Here is a 24191-nt window from a genome sequence, read left to right as displayed (position 1 = left end):
TCACAAATTATTGGCAGGCCACCCACCAGGCAAAACAGGACAGTTAACTTGTTTATAAAGTATGGATACTTCCCGGGACTCTGGGCTTACGCACTCCACTGTTGTTAGGGAATTATATATGGGATGTGCTCTGTAGGCAAGATACTTTGGCAATTTTTAAAAAGTTCAATTTTGCTAGCTTCAGGTCAACTCCCCCCCCCCCCCCCCCCCCCCCCCCCCAACCACCCAGCGGCCCCCCTCAGTTGCCCCTCCCTCCTCACACACTGCTCTCACTGTCTCCGCCAGTTAAAGATTGAGCTTTGTGAAATGGATGGCTTTTCTTCAGGCATGGAATCACAGCAGTCGTCTGTCGCCCTAATTCCCCTTCCACTCCGGCTGCTGCACGGTGCAGAGCGCTGGTTTTCTTTGTGCTCCCCACTTCCCTCTCGATCAAAATAATTACGACGTAATTTCGTTATTTCCTACGTGCACCTCACCCTCTCACCCCCCACCCCCCCACCCTGCTCGTTTCTCTGACTTACAGTATATGGCACAGTCGTTAATGGCTGGTGGGTCTACAGGCTCTCTTTTTCTCAATCTGTCTCTGGGTATGTGTGTGTGTGTGTGTGTGTGTATGGAGGATATGGGGTGGAATGGCATGGGATGGACTGGCTGTGTGCAGTATCTGTATACAGTCGTTTTCAGAAGGCCGCCTATATGGCGTGTTGTATAGAAGTGTGTGTGTGCGCGCGTGTGTGTGTGAGAGTGTGTGTGTGTGTGTGTATATACTGTATATAAGGGGGGAGACAGGGAGAGGAAGGGATAGGGGGTTGAGGTCAGAAGAGAAGGGGATAAGGAAGGAAAAGGGCTACAGTAGGTACTCCTTCTTGCCCTGGCTGGCGTCGTTCCCATTAAGGAAGGCCTCCTGCACCTCACCATGTTCATCCAACCCACTGGCCTCATGGGTAAGATAGGAACCTGCATGAAAAGAGAGGAGAGAGAGAGAGAGCAAGAGACAGAGAGAGAGAGAGAGAGAGAGAGAGAGCGAGAGGGACATTGGAGTGGGAAGGTTAGGCGGCAAAGCGTCATGATCACTGCAGTGCCATGCAGAATTATCAAACCAATCAGCGCTAATATTATTGTGTACCATACCTGTGACAGATTAATTCATTAGTTAACTAATTGTTAGGTCAATACCAAGCAAGAATAGGCTCTCGGGTACGGTACGAGCCTACCGGTGGAAATTAAAAGTAGGCGATGGAAGTGTGAATAGAAAAGACAGAAAAGGAAAAGGAAGTGGAAAAGATGATAGAGAATCAAAGACGGGGAGGGAGGAGAGTTTGGCAGAAAAAGGTGGAGGGGAGGTTAAGTGCAAGTGAACAATGGCACATTTGTGTCACTCAGAAAACCTATCAAACTCATTTTAACACCCCTTAGGTCCGAGTGATTAATGAGTCGGTGCAGCACAGGTTACAGGGAGCAAGAACCGCTCAAGTCATCTTCCTGCCGGAGTGTCCCTTCACTCCAGGGGTGAGTGACACTCTCATTCTCCTTACTGCAGAGGCTGACTGGCATGCTGACAGTCACGGCAAGCCGAAGACAAAGCCCTAATGGCCCTGTCTCAACACTGATTGGTTGTAATGGCCCTGTCTCTGTGCTGATTGGCGGTCAAGCCATACAGAATGTTGACTGACAGCTTGTCTAGCCATAGGGTAAGTAATGGCTGTTTGCGGCCTGCTACACTGTTCCCGGATCACTTCTTGGCAGCTCTGGCGCACAGTCAAAGGCTGCCAAAATGAGGGCACTTAAAAAGATAGGCAATGCAGAGGGCTGCTTTTAATAGATGAGCCTTGATACACTAACATGGAGTCATAAAACATGGGGCCACACCTACATTTCCCACCCCACCCTATCTCTTCTGCTATCCTGGCCAAGGTCGTCCATCACGGACAGTGACCGACTGGAGAGGAGCATCCGGTCCTGTCTGCTATGTGCTGACAATTTTACACCTTGGTTTAAAAGATCATTTTCAGAGAATCTGGGTGTAACTGTCTTCCAATGACTTTTTTACATCCATGTTATAAAAGAAAGTGCAGAAATGAGAGAATGTGCCTATGAAAAATGTGATAAAACACTCTGAGTGCCAAGACATGTCCCCTGCTTATGAAGGAAACTTTTGTGTTACTTCGTATGTGTGTGTTTTGTGAATGTGTGTTACCTTTCTGTCGGACAGAGCACCAGATGGTGACAATGAGGACACAGATGACGGTGAAAACCAGCAGTGCCAGAACGCCACCTATCACTGCATATGGTACTGCACTGTGAGTCTCTACCACTGCACCGGGATCTGAGGAAAGAATAAGAGAGACAATTAATGTGTATGGGTGGAGTGTGGGGTGTGTGAAGGAAAATATATGGAGATGTAAGGAGAGAGAAGCGCAGAGAAAAGAACGGAGACAAACAGACAGATGGATCAAAAATGAAAGAGATAAAAGTGAGCGAAAGAAATCACATTAAAACTTCCAGTGTGGGAGAGAGTGCAGGGAGCAAGACAGGAGAAAAGAGAAGTCAATATCTTCCACCCAACTTGCATTATCACCTTTCATCACCCCCTACTGCACAGAATGTCAGGCAGTCATATTGGGTGAGAAGAAGGTGGAGAAATGAGGAGAGTGAATAAAGAAATAAGTATGTCAGCCTCTAAAATCCCACTCCAGCCAAGCACCTGTCAAGAGCACAATGCATTTTGAATGAGGGGAACTCTGAGGGTGTTTACACCCCAGGTAGTGCAGCCCTGGGTAATGAAATCAAACACTTCACCACAAGATGAGTGAGGAGAGATAAAAAGATAAAGAAGACAAGTTAAATTCTGTGACATTTTGTAGTATAACATCGCAGGGAGTTATTTATACCAACCTCACCTTTTAATAGGTTTACACACCCCGCTTTAAAGTAAAGGACAAATACAGTGGAAAAGTGAAAGAAACTGTGGGTTAGTGTTGAAATGATTAGTCGATGAAGCAATTTGTCAAATGACACAAAGCTGAATGACAGCAATTTCAGGAATTGATTAACTATTTAAGTCATTTATCAAGCAAAAATGCAAAATATTTACTGTTTCCTGCATTTTTCTTAGTATTGTATGACTTTAAATTCAAGTGTTAGAACATAAAGTGAGTACTGGAGGGCTCTGGTACATTGTCATGTTCATTTGTTAAGTATTTTTGACAGTCACATTTTGGACTAAACAATTAACCAACCGGTAGTGCAACTGTTAGCTGCAGACCTAAAACAGACCACACAGCAACGCTTAAGACAAAGCTCGTGATCATATGTGCAGGTATGTGTCTGCATAGAATTTCTGACAACAATAAAAGCAGGTGATTGATCTCGTGCGTGGGTGTGGAGAAAGAGAAAGGAATGGTTGAGTCTTTGAGTATGAACCTAAATAAAGAGACAGCATCTTCAGTTGCTGACAACAAAAAGCTCCTTTTTTTTGATGAGGCTTGGGGGTTGTAGTGTAAGAGCTGGTAAAGCCAATGGGAAGCAAGGACACAGAGTTATTGATGCAGCTCTTGGACCTTGACAAAGCAGAATTAAAACATGAATCATTAATGCAGTGCTAACATGGAGATCAGGAGAGAAAGAGAGAGAGAGAGAGCGATGAAGGAGGGGAAGTAGATGAAGAGGCAGAAGAGGCAGAGGAGGAGAAAGTGTTGACAACTGTAGAAAAAAGTGGGTGCTCTTGTACATGTATTTCCTGGACAAGTGTCTCATTGAGCACCGTGACAAAATGCATCACATTGCTGCTAATGTGCATGATCAAGTATTGGTGTGTGTGTGTTTGTGTGTCATAAGTACACGTCTGTGCATCTGCAGGCACACAGGACACAACTGAGATAGGATTAAGCAGTTGGCCTGAGTGATATTTCACAGAGGATGAAAAAGCAAGCAGTCAAGCGCTCTACGTTTACCTCACGCAACCCTGCGCTTAATCCACAGCGGCCCAGAGCTCCGCAGGAAATGACTGACGGCACTCTAAAGCGTGTTGTTTCTCCGAGGAGCCCCTCAGACGGTACATCAGCATCGACTAAACGCTCACCAAACTGTTCAAGGAGCCACAGCTTTCTCTTATGACTCCTTATGACATTTCCACACATGCCCAGCAGGTGAACAACCTTTGCCTGCCACACACAGTGGCAGCGGTAACAGAAGAACAAGAAGGATGCCCCCACTCCCTTTCGCTTCATCTCTCTCTTTTAAGACGCAGAGAGGAGACAGAGCATCCGAAAGGTGTGGAAGGAAAGAGGAGACGCCAGTGACAGTGTGTGTTTGTGTCAGTGTATGTATGAGATAAATGGATTCTGTAGATAAAAAGAGAGAGAAAGTAGTGAAAGAGAGTGTGTAGTTTTACACACACACACACACACAAATTCAGAGTAGCACTAGTGCCAAGCAGCCTTTTCTTTCTCCTGCTGTGTAACACTCATCTGGGAGAATGTGATTAGACAACCACCTGGATCTCTTGTCTTGTCTCTCTTTCCTTCGTTCTTTCTGTTTTTCTCTCACTCACTCTCTCTTTCTGTATATATATGTGTGTGTTTGTGAGTGTGGATGTGTGCAGATAAATATGTTTGTGTAGCATCTTCTCAGCCCTCCAGAGGCCGGTGTCAGTCAGTTAAAGGCTGGGTGTGCTGCCAATTCCTTAAACTCTTAACGCAGATTCATTAACAGTACCCACCAAGCACCAAGAGACCCACCCCAGACCATACACACACACACACACACACACACACACACACACACACACACACACACACACACACACACACGAATGCTGACTGGGCAATGTGTGTGGGGTGCATCAAACAGCCAGCGATAAGAAAGAGGGAGAGTGGGTGGTTGTGCATGATGCATACCCAAGCGTCTGCAGACACATGCGCTCATGTAGATGCAGGGCAAAGGAAGGTTGCAGCAGAAAAATGGTGTGTGTGTGTGAGAGAGTGCGTGTGTCTGGGGAGGGGGGCACCTGAGAGTCATCAAATGAATGTGGGGAGTGGAAGACACCAAAGGAGAGCAGGAAAGGACGAGCAGAGGGATGGAGGGCAGCAGAGGGAGAATTTAAAAAAAAGGTGTGTGTGTGTTACCTTTCGGGTCCAAGACGAAGCTGCGTGTTAGCAGGGTTGGGGTTGCAGGATGGGAGGTGAGAGGTTGGGTGGAAGTGGGAGTGGGAGGGACCGTGGTAGTGACTGACACATTATCTACAGACAGACAGGGAATGGGATAACACACATGCACAGATGCTATTATCTACAACATGCAGTGACATTTCAAGACAGACATTGCAGGGTTTTTATAGCAAACTTGGAACATAAAACTTGACACAAGCTTTATTGTGGTTGAATGTTAATTGAATTTCAAGGCGGCCATGGCTCAGCATCCTGCTTGACAATCATTGGATGGAAGTCTCAAAGACACCTCATCTCTTCTGATGAGTTTAGAGAAGGAGGCACAGATGTAAAACCCAAGAAATGGAGGAAAGACTTATTTCAGACATGCTGTTCAGCAACCGAAGCCGATGCCATTTCAGTACCAGAGACAAATGTCGCTAATTATTTTCACAAATTGAATGCGGGTGCGAAACGGAATCGATCTCGACCCCTGACAAGCGATAAAGACACGGACAAATGGCGTTCTCTGGCGGACCTCTGCACCAGCTGAAGGGGGTTAAAGAAAGTGTTTACAATGGGAAAGACATGCTTTAAAGCTGGGGCTGAAGAGAATTACACCTGGCAGAGTGCCATTCATCTACGAGGCAAATGGAATATATAGGAACACATTCTCTATCACTGACACATTTTCTATGGTACAATGACGGGAGAGACAGAGACATTGTCTGTGACAGATGCATTCCCAATGGAGCAGTGCCATGCAGGGATTGTCTCATTCAATGCCGAACAATAGCTTGGATCTTGACACATTCTCCAAATCAATGGCTGAGACACAATGGTAGGTAGAGAGGTAGAAAGAGACAAGTTCATATTGCTGTTAAAGACAAAAATAATGGCTGACAAGAACAAAAAAAGGAGACAGAGGAGTGGGTGTGAATGCGTGTGTGTGTGTGTGTGTGTGTGTGTGCGTGTGCATCAGCACTCTCAGACTGAATAACATGCCACTTCATCAAACAATCCCTCTAAAACCGCAACGAGCGATGTAGTTTATGTACTTGAAGTCTCAGGACACACTCACACACACACACACAAACTCTCAGATGTTAACACTCACACAGTTTGTTTTGAAATACATTCAGGCTTGTGCTCACACATACCCAGAACACATTCATGCACTTACAAACAAATGCTTAATAGCCCACACATAGACATAATACATTCACAAAAGAATACATATACACACATACACACACACACACAAACACACACACACGCTCGCGCACACACACACATTGCCCTTTCTGCTCAGGAGTAATTTATTGGTAAGTATTCCTCTGTCTCTTCCATCCCTTTCTCCCACTGGCCCTGAGATCATCAATCTCTTTTTGCACTCTTCTTATGTCAGCACTATACCTCCCCTCCTCCTCCTCCTTTTTTTTCTTTCTCCAATTCTGCCTTGGTCTTCTTCTGCCTGAAAAGAAATGTACATGATGTATTTTGTGGAATAGAGTTTTGTGTGAAGAAAAAGTCAGAAGAAGCAGGGAAAGGCAAATTGAACCAGATAGAGACCTTAACCTATAATTACCTAAGTGTGTGTGTGCGTGTGTGTGTGTGTGTGTGTGTGTGTGTGTGTCCGTGTCCGTTGATGCTCCCCTGTAAGAGTGCATGCATGTCGCATGTGTGAGTGGATACATGCATGTGTGTATGTGGCCGTCACTTGAGCCTGAGGACTGAGGATTAATGGCCGGGGTCGTTGCACTAATTAACTGGACGCTGATTAATTTCTCTTGACTATCACACCAATGACCTAAAAATAGTTCTTTCTCACCATTTCCAACTTTTTCTTATCTCTCTACCACCATCTCTAACTTCCTTTTTCTTCATCAACCAAACTCTCTTCCCTTAATTGCACCCCTCCCTCCTTCACTTTCCTTCGTTCAACTGCCTCTCTAGTTTCATTCCTTGGTGACTGCGTTCCCTCACTTCCTCTCTTCAACTTAATTAAGGAAAATGCCATACAGCTGTCGTTCTCTTGGCCGATAGAGTCCTTTTTTCCCCCCACATCATATTGTTATTCATTAACACTATATGGCTGCCAATCAGGCACACAGCCCATGTTATTTCCAGGGATGGATGTGGTGGCACTTGCGATAATGACGTTTCTCCTCGTATCTAATTCTTGCAGAAGTGTGCCTGAGGATACTGTGCCACCATTTTGGATGAGGCCTGTTATTCTTTCATGTTCAGCGTTTCTGATTATAAGGGCCTTGCCCAGAGCACTGCTAACTCCACTTGTCAACCTGTTGTGCTGAATATTAAACATTGATCAGAGGTCCTCTGCTGAGGTCATAAAGGCCAAAACTGATTGGCTGAGGAGTCATTGAAAACTCACTCAGATGCCAATAAAGGTGCAGTGTCACGTGTGGAGGAAAACAGCACTGAAGACTTTTTTTTTTTCAAACAAAATTGACTCTACATTATCTGTGTCTGGCTTCCTCTGCCACTAGCCCCCAACCTCTTTCCATTTTCATTCTCATTCTGTTTTTTGAGAGTCTCACTTCATTAAACAGAGGTCTGTGTTTTTCATTCCAATTATCCTGACAGCTCATTACAACAGTCGCAGAGACACAGACTAAACCCTGGTCACCTAGTATCCCTCTCCATCTCATTATGCATCAATCCTTTCATCTTTCTATAATTCCCCTTTGCTTTCCATGAATCTTTCTATAAAACTATTAGTGTCTCTGTTCGTCCCCCTTTCTCACTTCGTGATCCATTTTGCAGAAATATACACACACACATACACATAAGTGCGTTACCTATATGCAAACACTAACAATTCTCATCTCCCCATCTCTACCTCTCTCTCTCTTTCCTTCTTTCTTTCTCTCCCCCTCCCACTTTCGCATACAATTCAATTCTAATGGGTTTTATTGGCTTGGAAATTCATCTGAGTGCAGCAGCTCTGTTCAATTACATAAGGGAGCCCTGCAGGCTTTCCCCAGACAATCAGCAACATTCTGCTCCCAGTCACATGCACATGCATCCACATGCACCTTCCCGTATGTACACTCATAAAAAATATAAAAAAATCCAATTTCTCCCTAAACAATGGTGGCAGAGATGAAACAACCAACAGGCCACATCCTTTTTCGCATTGTGCAGATACTTGCTGTGTGTGTGTGTGTGTGTGTGTGTGTGTGTGTGTGTGTGTGTGTGTGTGTGTGTAATATGTGAGCGTGTGCACTCACTCTGTGATTCATTCAAAACAATTTTTCACATTTATATCATTAGCGACTTTCTGAAAGTTGCAGAAAGTTAATTTCATCGTATTAATTTGTGCGCACACGTACATGCACGCCAATAAGAACTATGCCACTCTCTCTCTCTAAATCATAAACTCATTAAAGCGTATGCGCACACACACACACACACACACAGACACACACACACACTCTCTAATACATACACGGAGTTACATGCACACAAAAGTGTGACCAGTTCAATAAAGCTCAGCTTCAATGCATCACATCGTTGCCACAGCCCGGGCTCCCTGAAGAGTTTCCCACCTCTCACTCTCAGTTTCTTCGCCAGAATTAAGCCCGTGTCCCTTCATGAAGTGACAGAGCCTAAAGCACCTGCGACAAATTGGCAGCCACTTTTGCCCGAGTTTGGGTTCGGTGTACAGACCCTGATGGCAGATAACTGTCACAAAGGGAAGGTTGGCACGGAATGAGACCAAGAGAGAGAGAGATGAGAGAGCACTGGTAGTTTTTCTGCACCTGCAATAAAAAGGTTCCTTTTATGCTGACTCATCCTTTACGGCACACTCTTACAGCATTTCCTCCTAGCCCCCGCTTCCTCCCCCAGTGCACCTTGGGATTCCCTCTGGGGAGGCTGGGAGCCAACGAAACTGACATCCCGTTTATCTGACAGGCTGTAGGACTGAATTTTAACCTGCATTCAACCTCCATCGTCCTTCTCTCGTCCTTTTCATCCCTCCTTTTCTCCTACCCTCCCTCCCTCCCGTCTTCCATCCATCCTTCCCCAACCCCTCGCTCAGTTCCACCATTTCTCTCTGTGTCCTTTTCTCAGAAAGCAAGGCCCTCGTTGAGCAATGAGAATGAACTGCAGCTGAACTGAAAACGGGGGCAAACTGGTGGCAAGGTGTGAAACAGCTGAAAGGGCGTGGGAGGAGTGAAGAGAGGAAGAGGAAGTGGGCAGGAGGTGTAAAAGAAGTGAGAACAGCGGGCAGAGTAAAAGAAAGGACGGATGTCAAGGAAAGGAATGGGAAGGAGGAGAGAATGAAAGAAAACATGAGAAAAGCGGTGAAACAGTCAAACAGTTCTGACTGAAACAGAAAATAAGCTCATGGAGAATGAAACGCTGAGGCTCAAGAAGAGAAGCGAGAACGGAATGAGACTGTATCTTCTTCTATCACCAAAGTATTTAGGAATAAGTGAAGAGCTTTGTTACAAAATGAGATATTCTCTCTATTTGAAAAAAGAAAAAGAAATGAGACACCCACTAAAACAATGTGGGTGCTGGAATGAAAATGAAAAAAAAAAGAAAACACAGTGTGGAGAAGTGTTAGAGCTATGAGTCATCTTAACATATTTTACAGCATGGAATCATATTTTTTTTCAGTATTGACTGATGAACTTTGTGTTTAATCATCAGAAAGTAGCGCTCCATATTAAGTCATCCATGGTGGGTTATTTACATTGACAATGATGTAGCTACCGCGCCACTCTGAGGTTACGTAACATTTACATCGACATGCATGTCAATAGAAACATTATGCAAAGAGTTCATCTGACGTTTCTTGAGAAAGAATTAACATCCCGTTAAGCAGACTATTAGTTGTGACATACAGGGAAATCAAGAGTCGACAGATTAATGTGATGGCTGAATCAACAAATCTGAGCTCTTTGAGGTAAGGTTTGAAACAATCTGCCCAATGGGCAAGTACATATTTTTTGAAGTACAGCAAACCACCACAGATACAGGGCTACAGCAGGAGGATTTAAGAAGCTGATTGCTGGAAATCCGTGGTGCAGAGCAGAGGAGATGAAGCTTGGCTTATATTGGTTATGAGGATTTGTGGTCTTTTATGGATTTTGGTCAAGGCAAAATTCCTTACTTTAAATGTACCCCCTCCTTTTTTTTTTTTTCAAAATAAGAGAGGATGAGGAAAAAAAAAAAAGCGTGATATATCAAATTAATGACCAGCACAGAGCAACAGTGTGAAATAAAAAAGATAAATGATGAAATGTGGTAAGAAATGGCACAGAGAAAAACAAATGAAGGCGACAGCTAAAAGAAAAAAATGGTGAGGGAGGAGGCTGGAGTAGCGGGTGAAAGAGAGACCATTTTTCTACAGAGGTGGCAAAGAACATCAAAGCTCGACATGTCTCACCTTCTACGATAGAGAGAGAGAGACAGAGAAGGGTAGAAGGGTGGGGGGGTGGATGGGGGTGTGGTGTCACCTTTCATCATGCCACTGTTACCACCCTTGATACCTGTGGTAAGCTGCCAAGAGTGTGCAATTGTTGATTTTGTGCGCATGTGTATGTGAGAGAGAGAGAGAGAGAGAGAGAAAGAGTGTTAGAATGATGGATAGATGAGGGGGCGCTAACCAAAAGCAGACTAAAAATGTTACATAAGATATGATGTCTATATTCCCTCCATCCGTCCCACTCCATTCTGATCTCACAAATCAGGTTCTGGGGGTGCAATGACAGGAGCCACCAGCAGGGGATGTAGATCAAAAGGGCAAATCTGCTGAGTGACAGTGGTGCTCATGCAATTAGGCCAAACCACAAATGTATTGGATGTGAAAGTGTAGAAGCCTCTAATGATGAGCTAGTTTTGCAATTTACCTTTGCTGCCGTTCCATTAAAATCTCACAGGTCCCTTTCATTTTTTTTTTTTTGTTCTTATTCCACTGCAACTTCACCCAGTTGTTTCATGCGTGGATTACGCAACATTAACACACATTAAAACCTCGTTATCAATTGTGCTTCAAACGCTGACCAAGTTCTCAGATTTCCTGAAAAACACAGTGATACAAGATTTTCATGTGATGTTGCAAGCTCCACCGTCATCCTCTTTGAGCCGCGGTGTGCCGTCTATCTGGGTCAACCTTCATTAAGAATTTAGCCACCACCAGTGAATCTAGGCGCAACATCTTGGAAAACTTGTAAAACCTGACAACAAAAGCCCCTTACCCCCCCCCACCCCCCCTCTGATACCTCGGCTCGAGCAACAAGCAAAGTTGATTTGTGCTGAATTTTAAATGCAACAGATGTTCCACTGTTATTTTTTTGTGCCAACTGTTACCAGCAGATTCAGCTCCACATTAATACTTTGTTTATCTCCTGCATGTCAGCTTATATTGTGAAATTCATTTAGTTGTCAGAGCTTCGAGTATTTTTATTTATTGCACTCAAAAATCTAAGTTATTCTGAATTCCTTCAAGAGACGAGCGAGTCGCAGGGGACATGAGAAATTGGTTCTTTACAAGAGATAGTCTGAATAATGATTGGTGACTAGTATCGGAGCGCAGTGGCCAACATCTTCTTGTGGAATCAATATCTCTGCTGAATCAATTGGAGGTTTAGCAGAGGTTTCCTGCTGTGTACCGAATCAGGAAAACAAATAAAGCTGAAAGACAGATGAGACATGCATCAAGATTTAATGGATCTGTTGCCCAGTGCCAGAATAGCCAGACTCCAAAGACACTGGGAAGAAGAAAAGGATCGATAAAATTGAGCAAATATTTTCAAAACACAAAAACAAGTTGTAACAAAAAAAAAAAAAAGATCCATTGATCATAAAATTATTATATTAAAAATCGCCTGAGACACTATAAGACTGGAAATGATCAATTGAAAAAACTTTAAATACACTTGTGGAGGTTCTGAGAAAACAAATATTTAACTGTAACTCGGTAACTCACCATACACCAGTAGGGTGTAATGATCAGCAGCGCGTCCAAAGTTGTTCTGAGCCTGGCACAAGTATGTCCCGTTGTGTGACTGGCTGAGACGGGAAATCTGGAAGGTGGGGCCAGAAATCTCAGCCCTCTCAGGCAAGGTGTCGTTGATCTTGGACCACTGAATGTTCCTGGGCCTGGTGGAAGGAGAGAGAGAGAGTTTTAATGTTTGATAGTGCTGAAATAATGTGTCGACTCATTGATTGGCCAATGAGAACTTAGTGGAATTCACTCTTTTAATAATCAATTAATTACTTGAGTCAGTTATTGGACAAAAATTCCAAACATTTGTTGGTTTCAGCTTCTCAAATATGAGGATTTACTGCTTTTCTATGTTTTTCATATTTTTGTAAACTTTGGGTTTTGGACAAAATAAATAACTTGAGGACATCATGTTAGGCTCTAAGAAATACTGAATCATTTTTCACTATTTATTTTACATTTTAGGGTTAGTGTTTTGTTGAATAATCCAAAAAAAACAAAAAAAACTACTGACCACAATGTTAAAACTAATGAAAACACAGAGCCACATGGCCTCATACATTCATGCACACTCATATATACAAATTACAAATCCTGACACAGCACAATGTTCAGTCTCTATGCCATGCAACTATAGTTCAATTATAGATTTACATATATCATTACTTCTGCAAGATCTAGTATTTCCTCTATAACCATCAGCGTTAGCGAAGCAGTGCAAGGGATTACGATTTTCCAGTTACTGTCTTAGTTTGGTGTGAGGTTGACATCAGTTTGGTTTCTGTGTGTTCAGTGGAGAGACTGGGATGTGTGAACTTGGAGCAGGGGTTGGAGGTGTGGGGAAACATTTAGCCTCCACATAGAGAGGAGAAATAGAACTCCCGGTTCTTCTATTCCACACGTTTTGTCTCTTTAAATGTACACACATTACATGTAGCTGGCTTGCTAACGTTAGCTACAGGTAATGAGGAATGAACAGGAATGAACTGATTTTATTCAGAGTTGGTGGGTGGGTGAATCCTGCAGCTTCAATCTGAGGACAGAACCTGAAGACTCCACGCATCAAGCTGTTGATGCTCAGTAAATACTTGGCTGCTCACATACTGTCTTGTTCTCTGTTCCTACACCTGTTAAATACAGGAGGTGGGACGTGTAGGTGTGCAGGATTTGGACCAAGTAACAAAAGTAATGTAGGCTAACACCTGATTACATTTCCAAGTAACTCGCCAAACGCCGACGACCGACCGACCGACAACTACCTCTCGGACTAATACCAATTGTAGACTGTTATTCTTTTCATAAAACGTGCTAAAGGGTTTTAAAAATGAGGAATTGAAAAGAGACATGGTTCGAAGCACAGACACCAGGCGATGCTATAAAAAGAGAGGTGAAAGAGGAGGGTAAAGGAGCCTATGGGGAAAGGATGACATGAGAAAAAAGTATAAAAGGAGCTTTGCAAAGGAGCCAATGGGAACAGAGGGCTGCATCCTGACAAATAATGAGAGGATGGATAGTCAGAGGGCAGCCATGGTGTGAAAGGGTTGGCAGGTGGGAGAAGGGGGCAGATGAGAGAGGAAGACTGGGAAAAAAAAAACAAGAGGGAAGACAGGACTAGAGAGAAAGTGTTACTACAGGTGAAGGACAGAGAGAAGAAGAGATGGTGTGGTGGGAGATGACAGGAAGGAGCAGGCAGACAAAATGAATTGGTCATGAAAGACCAGCAGGCAGCGCACACAGGAGGTGCAAGGATTACAGAGACACCCTGGCGAAAAAGGTTGCGTGTGGAAGTGTGTGTGTTTGTGTGTGTGTGTGTGTGTGTGTGTCTGGCTGGGTGTCATGGCTCATGCCACCCTGTCCAGATTACAATCCTGACTCATCTGGGTTCTAATCCCTCAGGAGGTCTAATTAAACCTTTCTTGCTTAGTCACACACATATGCACAATCTTTCTCACTCCTACACACCGATACAAAATCTCCCTCCGTTCCTCCCTCTCCCCGACGCACACATGTACTGTACACCCTTGCTCTCTCCCTCACACATTAATTCCTTCTAACGCTAACACACAAATAAGCAGGCAATCAAGGAAAATGACAAGACATTGTCCCCCATCTCTCCTCCTAATAACAGACAGACAATGAGTGTACCCCTTCACTGAAAGGAAGTGGCACATAATTGGTCATTAATGCTTAACAGGCAGTTAACAGGGCCAGGGAGCAAGCGTGAGGGTGACAAGGGGACTGTAATGTGTGTGAGTGTGCGTGTGCAGTCCAGCATGAGATGAGGGTCAGAGTCCAGAGTGGCCTGCTGTCCCATCCCTCACATACGCGTGCATACACACACATACATACACACACACACACACACACAATCACACAATCACACAATCACACACACACACACACACACAATCACACAATCACACAATCACACACAGCGTCCCCAGCCAGCCGTTACAAAGCTTTAGTGGGGCTATAGCCAATACACTTTTCAGCCAGTCCTCACAGTGGGATTTCACTAAAGTCATCACACACACACACAAACACACACGTTGGCTGCATGAAGCTTTACTGGGGAGCTTTAGTGGACTTGATGCCCACAGACAGACGGACCATCTAGGGGAGGGTTTAAGAGCTTAGGACCCAATACCCTTCTGGAAAGTGCACAAAGGGCTGTGAACACACTAGAAAAAGGGCTTTGTTTCAAAGCTGGCTCTTAAAAGTATTGACTGCTGATTGGGTTTAGTAGCTCTACCCTCACACAGTCACATACAAGTTTATAACTTGTCCAAATTTACAATCAATGTCTAGTATCCTTTTACACCCTTCCTGGTAACCTCTCCGTCTCAAGTCTTAAGCTCTTTTCCTCTTTGTTCTCTCTGCAATAAAATATGGATCAAGTGGTTTTTATCTGTCCATCAAACATTAAATGTCAGCTGATAGCACAGATACCAGTCTTCTGGTTTTGATTAAATTCTTTGGCACTGCTTTGTATCCTATTTAATATAATATAATACGATATAATACGATATAATACGATATAATACGATATAATATAATATAATATAATATAATATAATATAATATAATATAATATAATATAATATAATATAATATAATATAATATAATATAATATCCTCATTGCTTCAGTGATGGTGGTAATATTGTAAATATACATGTTTTATAAATGACACCACTGGTTTAACTGCAATTACAGTCCAAGGGATGATGTGTTTGGAATTGACTGGCCCAACAGGGGGGCCTGCATTATTTGTGGCAGACAGTATGTGGTCGTACTTAATGTCTATCTCCTCATAATTTGCTACAAAGGAGTTAATACAAAGCTGCTGTTCATTCCTAAGAATAGATCATAGGAAGAACAAAGAGATCTTACAGCAGTTACGGAGAATATATTGAAGTTGATGTACTTGGTAATTATCTTGAGGTTTCTAAGAAAGAACCCTGGAATTACATGGGGTAGCAATTATAAAGAAAGAGGTCAGCTTAATGTTCATTTCAACAACTCATAATAAAGAGAAATATTAATGCTTTGGACAAACACAGAGGCCAAAGATCCCTTGTGTCCGCTCGGTTATTTTGGGTTACACAGGAGAGACGCTGTCCTCTATTTTTCTTTCTTTTTCTTTTTTTTTGAAGCTGTATGAGGGCTGATAAAGCACATATGTTTCAAAGTGGATAGTAATTACTTGGAAAATAAACAGTAATACATTTTATTTCTCTCTCTCTCTCTCTCTCTCTCGCTCTCTCTCTCTCTGCTTTGGCCAGTGAGAAGCTTCACTGGAGCAGGTGGATGTTACTCCAGGATATTTACACGATTTCTGTAAAGAACAAGGGGATTTTCTGTGCACAGAGGAAAGTATTACTCGGGAAATAAACAGAAAAATATATCAATGAACCTGTCTGTGTGTTGTTCACAGATCACCTACCGTGTCTGATTCATCTCTACAGCCCATGATTCATACTTCAGGCAACTCATTGCTGTATCTGTGTGTGTTCATCTCTGTGTTATATATCTGTGTATATGTTATATGGCATAGTCTCAAAAACAGTTTAAATTAATTAATCTTCCAAACGTAACATTACTATTATTACATATCTTCATTGGTTTTTTTTTTTATTGCTCTAGCATTACCAGATACGTATCAACCTCATCAGTTAAGCCGCTGAGCTACTCTCTACAGACTGTGGTCACAGTGATGACGACCTTTGGTTGTGGCTTTTGCAATCAGTCCAGGTCTCTGAATCGGAGCTTATTCTACATTTTCGTGTGTAGAATAATTAATGAAGGTGCTCTGGGTAAATGTGTGAACTCAAAGGTCCCATATTGCAGAAAGTGAATTTTCCATGGCTTTTTTGATTCAATTATTATATAAAACAGGTCTAGGTTCTATATAAATACTGTGAAAGTATCAAAGTGCTCAGTCCACAGAGAAATGCACACAGCCTGTATTCAGAAACTCTGCTTTCAAAATGTAACTCTCTGTAACTTTGTGATGTCACAACGAAGCAGACGCCACCCTCAGCTATGCCCACAACATTTTTTGTCTTTGTCGTTTTAACCTTACTAATAACACTACACCAAGAAGCCATTCTGTCCATGAGCCAGCAACTACAAGACAGACAAATAATGTGGAGGACAGATTCAGACACAAAAACCCCTGGTTGTTGCTAGAGCTGCAGAGAGAAGCCTGAGAGAGGAGATGTAAAACTACACTCAGATGGTTTTTGGTTCTTAAAACCACAAAAGAACACTGGAAAAGAGTGAAATATGGGACCTTAAAGACGAAAGACAGCAAAAACTTTACCCTCCAAACAGACTGGCTGAATGGAAGCACAGCCCTGTGGGTTTGTTGCTACCCACTGTGTGGTGATGATTGGAACTAAACGTCATTCTCATTGTAGCTCAAAACACTTCCCCCAGACTGTTTCAACATGAGTATTTGCTGTCCCATAATATCATGTTGTGAAATGTTGTGTTTGTAAAGGGTTGACATTGAACTTGGCAACCTCCTGCATGTCCTCATCAATCAAAAGCTTCCTGTGCATCCTTAAGCCGATTTGTCAAGGCTCATTGCAGCTTTTCGAGCACAGGCACTTTGTTGAGACAAACCTTTTATACTCTGTGATTATTTTGTCACGAATTCATTATAGAATGAGAGAAAAAGCCTAAACACGCTGCAATGACAAACCATAAACAGGTTCACAAGCAGCATTTGGTAGCAGCTGGTAAATATGTCGGGATCATATCTTGTGGAAGCTGCAATGATTCCACTTCTAATTCAAATACATTTTTCAAGAGTGAATGAATACAAGTCAAGTCATCATACCTCCTTAAACCATGAATTCTACGGTCTTTCAAACATTCTTCTCATTAGCAAAACAAGCTGTCATTCACACATATTTCACGAGGCAGACAACAACGACACAAATCAGTTCATCACGTGTAGACACACACACAGACTTACAGAGGGTTTCCACTGACGGAGCAGGTGAGGCTAAGCGAGTCGCCCTCTCGCAAAATGCCAGAAGGAGGAACAATTCTCACTGTGGGTGCAACTGTAGAGAAAGAGAAGGAAAAACAGGGGAGGAAATGAGTGAGTGACAGAGAAAACGAAAAAAGCTCAATAGAAAACGAATGGATCAAAATTATCAAAATGGAGCGACAATCTGAAAAGACAGAAAAAAAAACGGGAGAGAGAGGCAACAAGAGAGGGAACAAAAAGGAAGAACAAGGGAAAAGTGAGTAAGTGACAGGGGGTAGGGTCTTTAACATCTGTTTCCAAGGCAACCAGCCGACAATCCCACGGCTGAGACACCTGTTATCATAAGCAGCCCACCGCTCAAGCAGCTGCTGTACTGCACTTACTTCAGTAACAGAGAGATGGGAAGCCAAATGCACACTGACAGTTGGTCATTACTGCCAGCTCTCTGGCTGGAGGAACCCAGCGGCACGCAGACTGACAAAACTGTTGAATATGAATCATTCTGATCTATCAACAAACATTAATATACACGTGGCAAATGAAATGCACCGAGAGAGCGGTGCAGAGGTACTTGCTGAACATGAATCACATCACCAAATAATTACATAGGCCTATGAAATGTTTGACTATTCAGAATTATTGATATATCGTGAGATAAGAATCATATTGACCTGTCAGCAATACTGATATGGGAGCACAAATGGAGTAATTGAATATTGTCTGACTTGCCAAACAGCATCACAGTAATACCGGCGGACAAAAACTTTTAGCATCTATTTTCAGGGAATATAAATAGTATTGATGTTGTTCACTGTAATGTGATACCTTTCAGTGCTTTTAATGTCAGTTGATGTTTTTTTCTGACATTTCTTTGTTTTTCTAAATTATATTAAAGATTGCAAACACAATGATACAATTCATTAGAGAGTAATCCTACAGAAAAAAGAAAAAAAACAAAAGACAGAAATGTCACGACTGAAGAAATAGGAGCAAAACTTAACATGTTTGATAGGATTAGAGGCCAACAAAATGAATTTACATTTAATAGATATTAAATGATGAATTTTAGACCTTCTCCAAGAGGGCTCTAAATTATAGATGTCTGACATTTTAAGCATTAATCCTATTGAACCATCTACAGACGTGAAAATATTGAGAATCCAGCTTAAAATAAAAACATGGCTGTATCTGAACTTATTGCCCTGAGTTAAAATTAGGCTTAAGCCAATTATAAATAATATAAAATCTCTTGCAGTATTTTTACTCTCTGCGTTTGCCTCCCTCAAATGGACATATGTGGAGAGATTTCAGAGCATGCTAACTCGTGCGAATAAGCAAGCAAAGATCAATCAGTCCCCGAAAAGTACCGGTCTCTTTGCACATACTAATGTGACTCAGGTTTTCTCAGCTGATGCTGGGTTAGCTCCTTAAACCTCAGGCCAAGACCCTAACCTGGCCACAGGCCTATTGCTTTCCGCTCTCTGCATGACAAGATTTGAATGTATTAGGTTTTAATGAGTGCAGGTCTCATACAGGGCAGCTCAGAGTATCACCCCTGGACTGAAAATCCTGGACTGTGTATAAATGAGCATCACTCTGAAATGAGATAGCCGCCATTTGAAAAATGAGGCTGCTACCTTGACAAAGTTATTGCTGGCATTTAAGTAAAATTATGATTATAAATTAAGTGACAGCCCTACAGATGGAATAATATGATTTTTTTGTACGTTATGTTTCTAAGATGAAACAAAATGTAGACACACACATACTTGGCCTGAAGGAGAGACTTACAAAACACATCCAGGCGGTAGTGCCGAACCCTCCTCTGTGTGCCCAGTGCCGGGTGGAACGCCTCGCAGCTCAGCGCCGCCCCATTGTCTTTCCTTTCTACCGGGATCCGGATGGTGCTGGAGACGCTGAAGGTCTTCCCGTTGTCCTGCTGGGACACTACACCTGGAGAGAGGCGGAGAGAACAGAGGGGATGAGATGGCGGAAGGAAAGAAGACGGCTGGGGTGGCCAAGAAAAGAGGCGGCAGCCAAAACGTGCCCGTTCTTCCTTTTTCCCTGCTGAGACATCACACCTATGGTGGGAGACTTCTAGAGGAGAGCATGGAGGAGGACAGATGAAATGAGCGGACAGAGAGGAAGAAGAAGTTAGTAATGACTTAGCTTTTTAGAGCAGCAGCAGGTACCTGTAGAGGACAAAATAAGAGCGAGGGAGAGAGAGAGAGAAGTGAAAGCAATTTGCATCTATATTTCATGGCAATTATGAGCAGCAGAACTGTTTGTTTGCAGATGGTAAATCAACTGAATGTTTTGTGCGAGTGGAAGAAAGCGAGACAGAGATGGAGGAGGGAGAAGGATAAAAGGGAGAATATGCATAACTGAATTGAGATTTTAACTGAGCCAGACATGGGGAGAGAGGGGCGTCAAAGGAGCAGGGTGAGAGAAGAAAGGCAAAGGAGAGAGGGACTCGGAGACGGAAAGAGAGGGCAGCAAAACGGGCATGAGGGCGAGACGAGCCGAGACATGAAAGCGGATGATAAGAGTGCCAAGCCAGATGCAGAGTGGAATAAAGATGCGAGAAGAGAGGAGGAGGATAGACAGAAGGAGGGAGGAGGAACAGCAGGGCCGACCTAACGGGACTTGACATGGTCACGTATTAGGAGTTTGTGCTTGTTGAGGCAGAATACAACAATATTACTTATATCGCGCTGAGTTTTCAATTATTGCCGGCGAGCAAATGAAAGCAGTCCCAATCGAAGCGTGAGAGAGGACGGCGGTGGGTGCAGATGAGCGGGAATAAGGGAGCGGTGGGAAGATAGTAGCGTAATTAAAGAGTGCTTTCCCATATCTGTTGTGATCTGCCTCTAACCTTTAGTGTCACAGTTCATTTAACTCAGGGCTAAAAGAGAGGGGAGGAGAAGAGAAAGGAGGAGAAAAGATTAGAGGAAAGGAGAAAAGGAGAGACAATCAAATAGGAGGAGACAGGAGGAGGAAACAAGAGAAGTGTTAGGAAACAACATGAGACTGGAGAGACAAAAGTGCAGCCCCCTGTCAGTCTCTTTGACTCTTTAAGCAACCAATAACCAAGCTGAGGAGCATCACATCTTTGTCACCAGTGAAATTTGAATAAAAGAAATGAAAGGGAGATCAGATGAAAGGAAAAAGGAAGGAGTAAAGGGGAAGGACAGAGAGAGGGGAGACCGAGTGATGGTGACAGGCGTGCTCTGACATAGCAAAGGGGAAGAGACTGGATGAAAGAGACGCTCCAGCGACAGACAAAAATAGAAAGTAAAAGAGACGATGGCTGACATGAAGTTTGAAAGGGCAAAACATTTCTCAACGCATGTCCCAAAAACTGTTGACACCAGATTATCTGACCTTATTTCATCTGGTCTGTGTGAGTTATTTGACGGCACAGAGTATGAATTAATGATCAACAATATTTACCAAAAAAAAAAAAAAAAGGTGCAATAAACTGAATCAAAACAATAGCCGCAAGCCTCAGTGAGAGACGCTTTGCATAACTTAGTCTCCAAGTTTCCTTTTGTTTGCCTTCAGTCAACTGAACAAGGTTTTTGAGGAATTCAAATCAGAACGTAGCATTATACACAAACGCTGATTTAACGGCAGAGGTTACACAGACTGAAAGCAATGGAAAGATAGGTCTCAGATGTATTATTGAGTGAAATGCCTCTTTAGTTGTGAGAAGCTGAGGGAGACAGCGAGTTATAATGAAGGATAGATCAAGGTAACAGACTGATGGATGCCTCATAGATTTATCAGAAGAAAAGAAGTAAGGAGAGTTAGAGGATGGCGAATTAAAAAAGTGTCTCTTCATGCGTGCGTGAAAGAAGAGTGGAGTGAGAAAAGCAGAAAGTCTGGAGTGTATGCAGCATCTGTGCTTTCATGCAATGGGGCACTTGTCAGATTATGCGCAAATCAAGGTTATTTGAATTTAATTTCTGAGAGAGCACAAGGAGAGAGATATATGCAGAGAGGGGGGGAGATATGTATCTGTTTTTGGTGGTGAAAGACTAATGGACGTCTCGGAAGGACAAAGAAGCACCGAAATGTTTCTAGTACTTTGTTGGTGGTGTCTGTATTCTCAACACACAGATCGACGCACAGACATAGCTGAGACTTTGTCTGTGAACTTTAATATTTTCTCGAAGGAATGGAAACAGAAAGTTCTAACTGTACAGATCTCAAAAAGTGTGCTTGATCATTTGAAACTAGATCATTGCCTCTAAATATTGCAAGGAACACTTGCTCAAAATTAAGGAAACGGGAGGAGGAGAGAGATTTTGGCAGCCCTGCAGCCGAAACCTCCATTCTCTCCATTCATTTATCCATCCATCAATCTTTACCTGCTTTCATCAAGTAATCCATCTCCCATTCCCTCTGTCAAACCATCAATCACCAATCCATTCATCCTTCTTTTACTCAGCACTCAATCTTTGATATCATCCACCCATTTCATGTCACCTGCCCTATATTACCTCATTAATTTCCTCATTTATCCCTCACGATCATCTAACCATCCATCAGTCCATCTGTCAGCCACATCCAGGTACCTGGTATTTCCCGGCCGTTACGCATCCAGCGCAGGGTGGCAGCCGGCTTGCTGCGTGGCGACACACAGGTGAGCTCTACCTCTCCGCCCTCCACGGCCTCCTGCTTCACGTCCACCGTGGGCGTCTCCGGCGGCACCAGGACAGAAAGCGTCGCCACCTGGTGGTGCGTGGCGTCCGTGTAGAGCTGACAGAAGTAACCGCCCTCGTCAAACACGCTGACGTTGGTCAACTCGATGCGCACCAGCCGTGGCGTGAAGAGCACCATCTGGAAACGGTCGTCCTTCAGTGCTGCAAGTGGGCGAGGATAATGGAGAGAGGGTGGAAGTGGGATGAGGGCGTTGCGGAAGTGAGACAGCATGGGTTGGGGTTGTTGAGGAGGAGGGGGAGTGGAGGGAGGAAGTGGAGGTGTGATGGGAAGAAAGGGAGATGGCAGCGGGAGAGAAGGTGGTGGGTGGTGGGCACAAGAACAAGGAGAGAGAAGGTGAGTTCATCAGTCACTGGTAGAGAAAAATTCAAATCATCATCCTATAATATGATATAAATTCAAAACGCTACTAAAGCCTATATCCAGACACAATAAACAGAATAAAGGTACAAAGGGAAAACAAGAAACATTGTTTTTGCTCTGGGTCAGTGTGTAATTGATTCATTTCTAGAGCATTAAGAATTGTTTTCGCCCCTCCAATGTCACGGACGAGCGAAAGCTTAGTCTGCCAAAGTGAGTGTCACATTATTAAGAACTTGTTTGTACCCATTTTACTGGCAGGCCTTTACTTACCTTATTTTGCATTTGTTTGTAGATGAGAAGCACATAGTCATTCTTTAAGGAGGCTGCAGTTTTTCCACAAGCAGGGGGGAGGGGGGGTAACTTCACTTCTTCACTGACCTTCATTAACATCTTTTGGCTGTCTTTTGGTATCTGATATCGCGTTAGTTATTTTCTGTTTCTGGAGCACTTGGTATTGTGCCCTAAATAATTACTAAATCCTTCTTATGTCATTTTCAGTCAACTTTAAAAGCAGCGACGGTTGTGGCAGAGCAGTTAATTTCTGTAAGAACTCGTATCAACCTGTGTATCTGTCTTATCCAGCATTGCCGGAATTTGACAATTTTTCTCTTGGTTTTTTTTTTTGTTTCAGCCATTTTGGCAGAGATAGATGACATCTCATTCTTAAAACCTGTGGGCTCGGCTGCAGAAAGGAAGAAGAAGTGCTCTTATTGGCCTGGTCCTCTTGGCCCAACCAAGGCCCAACAGCCTTCAATGACCATAACGCTGGACCTAACATTTGAATTGCCAAAAAAAACTAATCTTTGATCAGAACCAGGATGGTGGAACCCATCACCATTTAAAGATAAGAAAAGTAATCGCACATGTCCAGACCTGTAGGTAGAGGCACACTGATGTTGCCACTTACAGGCCCAGGAAGTGACAGATGCTGCAATTGCTCACACTTTTATTGCTGATAAAGGTGCAAGTTAGATTCGAATTGCAGATCTGAAGGTGGTTGGGCTGTGGCTCTGCAGCTGAATGACTATCAGGAATGGTTGCAGGCACTTCCCATGAATAACAAGACGTATGCTTGTTAATTAATATTTAGAACATATCTTATCATTTGAAAATACAGTGTATTTACCTTTTTGCAGGCAGTAATTGGCAAGTACATCAAACAGCATACGAGAAGCAAGGGCTGCTTTATTTGAGTTGTGTGACATTCTCAACTTTGGTATCACTTATTTCTTAGCCTAAAGATAGTATGTTCTGTATTAGCAAACAGTCAGTTCTATCTCCCACAGTCTGGAACAAGAGTAGAGTTTTCACCGCTTTCTAATTTGTGATGTCACTCCCATGGACAGCTCTGCAGAGGAAAAATTGCAAAACATGGTAGAAATAGCGTCTGTGACAGCACCCCGGACGATTTTCTGCTCTGGAATTGATAGTGCTGCTAAATCTAAAGCTCAGTTTGATATAGAAAGTTCAGA

General features: G+C 43.1%; 1 protein-coding gene across 6 annotated transcripts in view; it reads right to left on the bottom strand.

The window, feature by feature from the left end:
* Nucleotides 1-218: 218 nt before the first annotated feature.
* The window catches only part of cadm4 (cell adhesion molecule 4), a 142212-nt gene continuing 118239 nt past the window's right edge, over nt 219-24191 (bottom strand). For 2 of the 6 annotated variants that reach the window (XM_056381351.1, XM_056381346.1), the window contains exons 3-9: nt 22212-22499; nt 19423-19584; nt 17614-17704; nt 12112-12284; nt 5127-5240; nt 2198-2326; nt 220-957 (exon numbers count right to left, since the gene is read on the bottom strand). In XM_056381351.1, coding sequence (XP_056237326.1) covers nt 848-957; nt 2198-2326; nt 5127-5240; nt 12112-12284; nt 17614-17704; nt 19423-19584; nt 22212-22476 — 1044 coding nt within the window. In that variant the 5' untranslated portion in view covers nt 22477-22499 and the 3' untranslated portion in view covers nt 220-847. Of the gene's footprint in view, nt 958-1131; nt 1211-2197; nt 2327-5126; nt 5241-12111; nt 12285-17613; nt 17705-19422; nt 19585-22211; nt 22500-24191 lie in introns of all 6 variants that reach the window. The other 4 variants (XM_056381348.1, XM_056381350.1, XM_056381347.1 and 1 more) reach the window with 4 other exon arrangements.

The sequence above is a fragment of the Seriola aureovittata genome, chromosome 7 (assembly GCF_021018895.1).
Source record: "Seriola aureovittata isolate HTS-2021-v1 ecotype China chromosome 7, ASM2101889v1, whole genome shotgun sequence".
Taxonomy (NCBI): Eukaryota; Metazoa; Chordata; class Actinopteri; order Carangiformes; family Carangidae; genus Seriola; species Seriola aureovittata.
The sequence above is the reverse complement of the archived record's forward strand: the minus strand, read 5'-3'. Positions and strand labels throughout refer to the sequence as shown.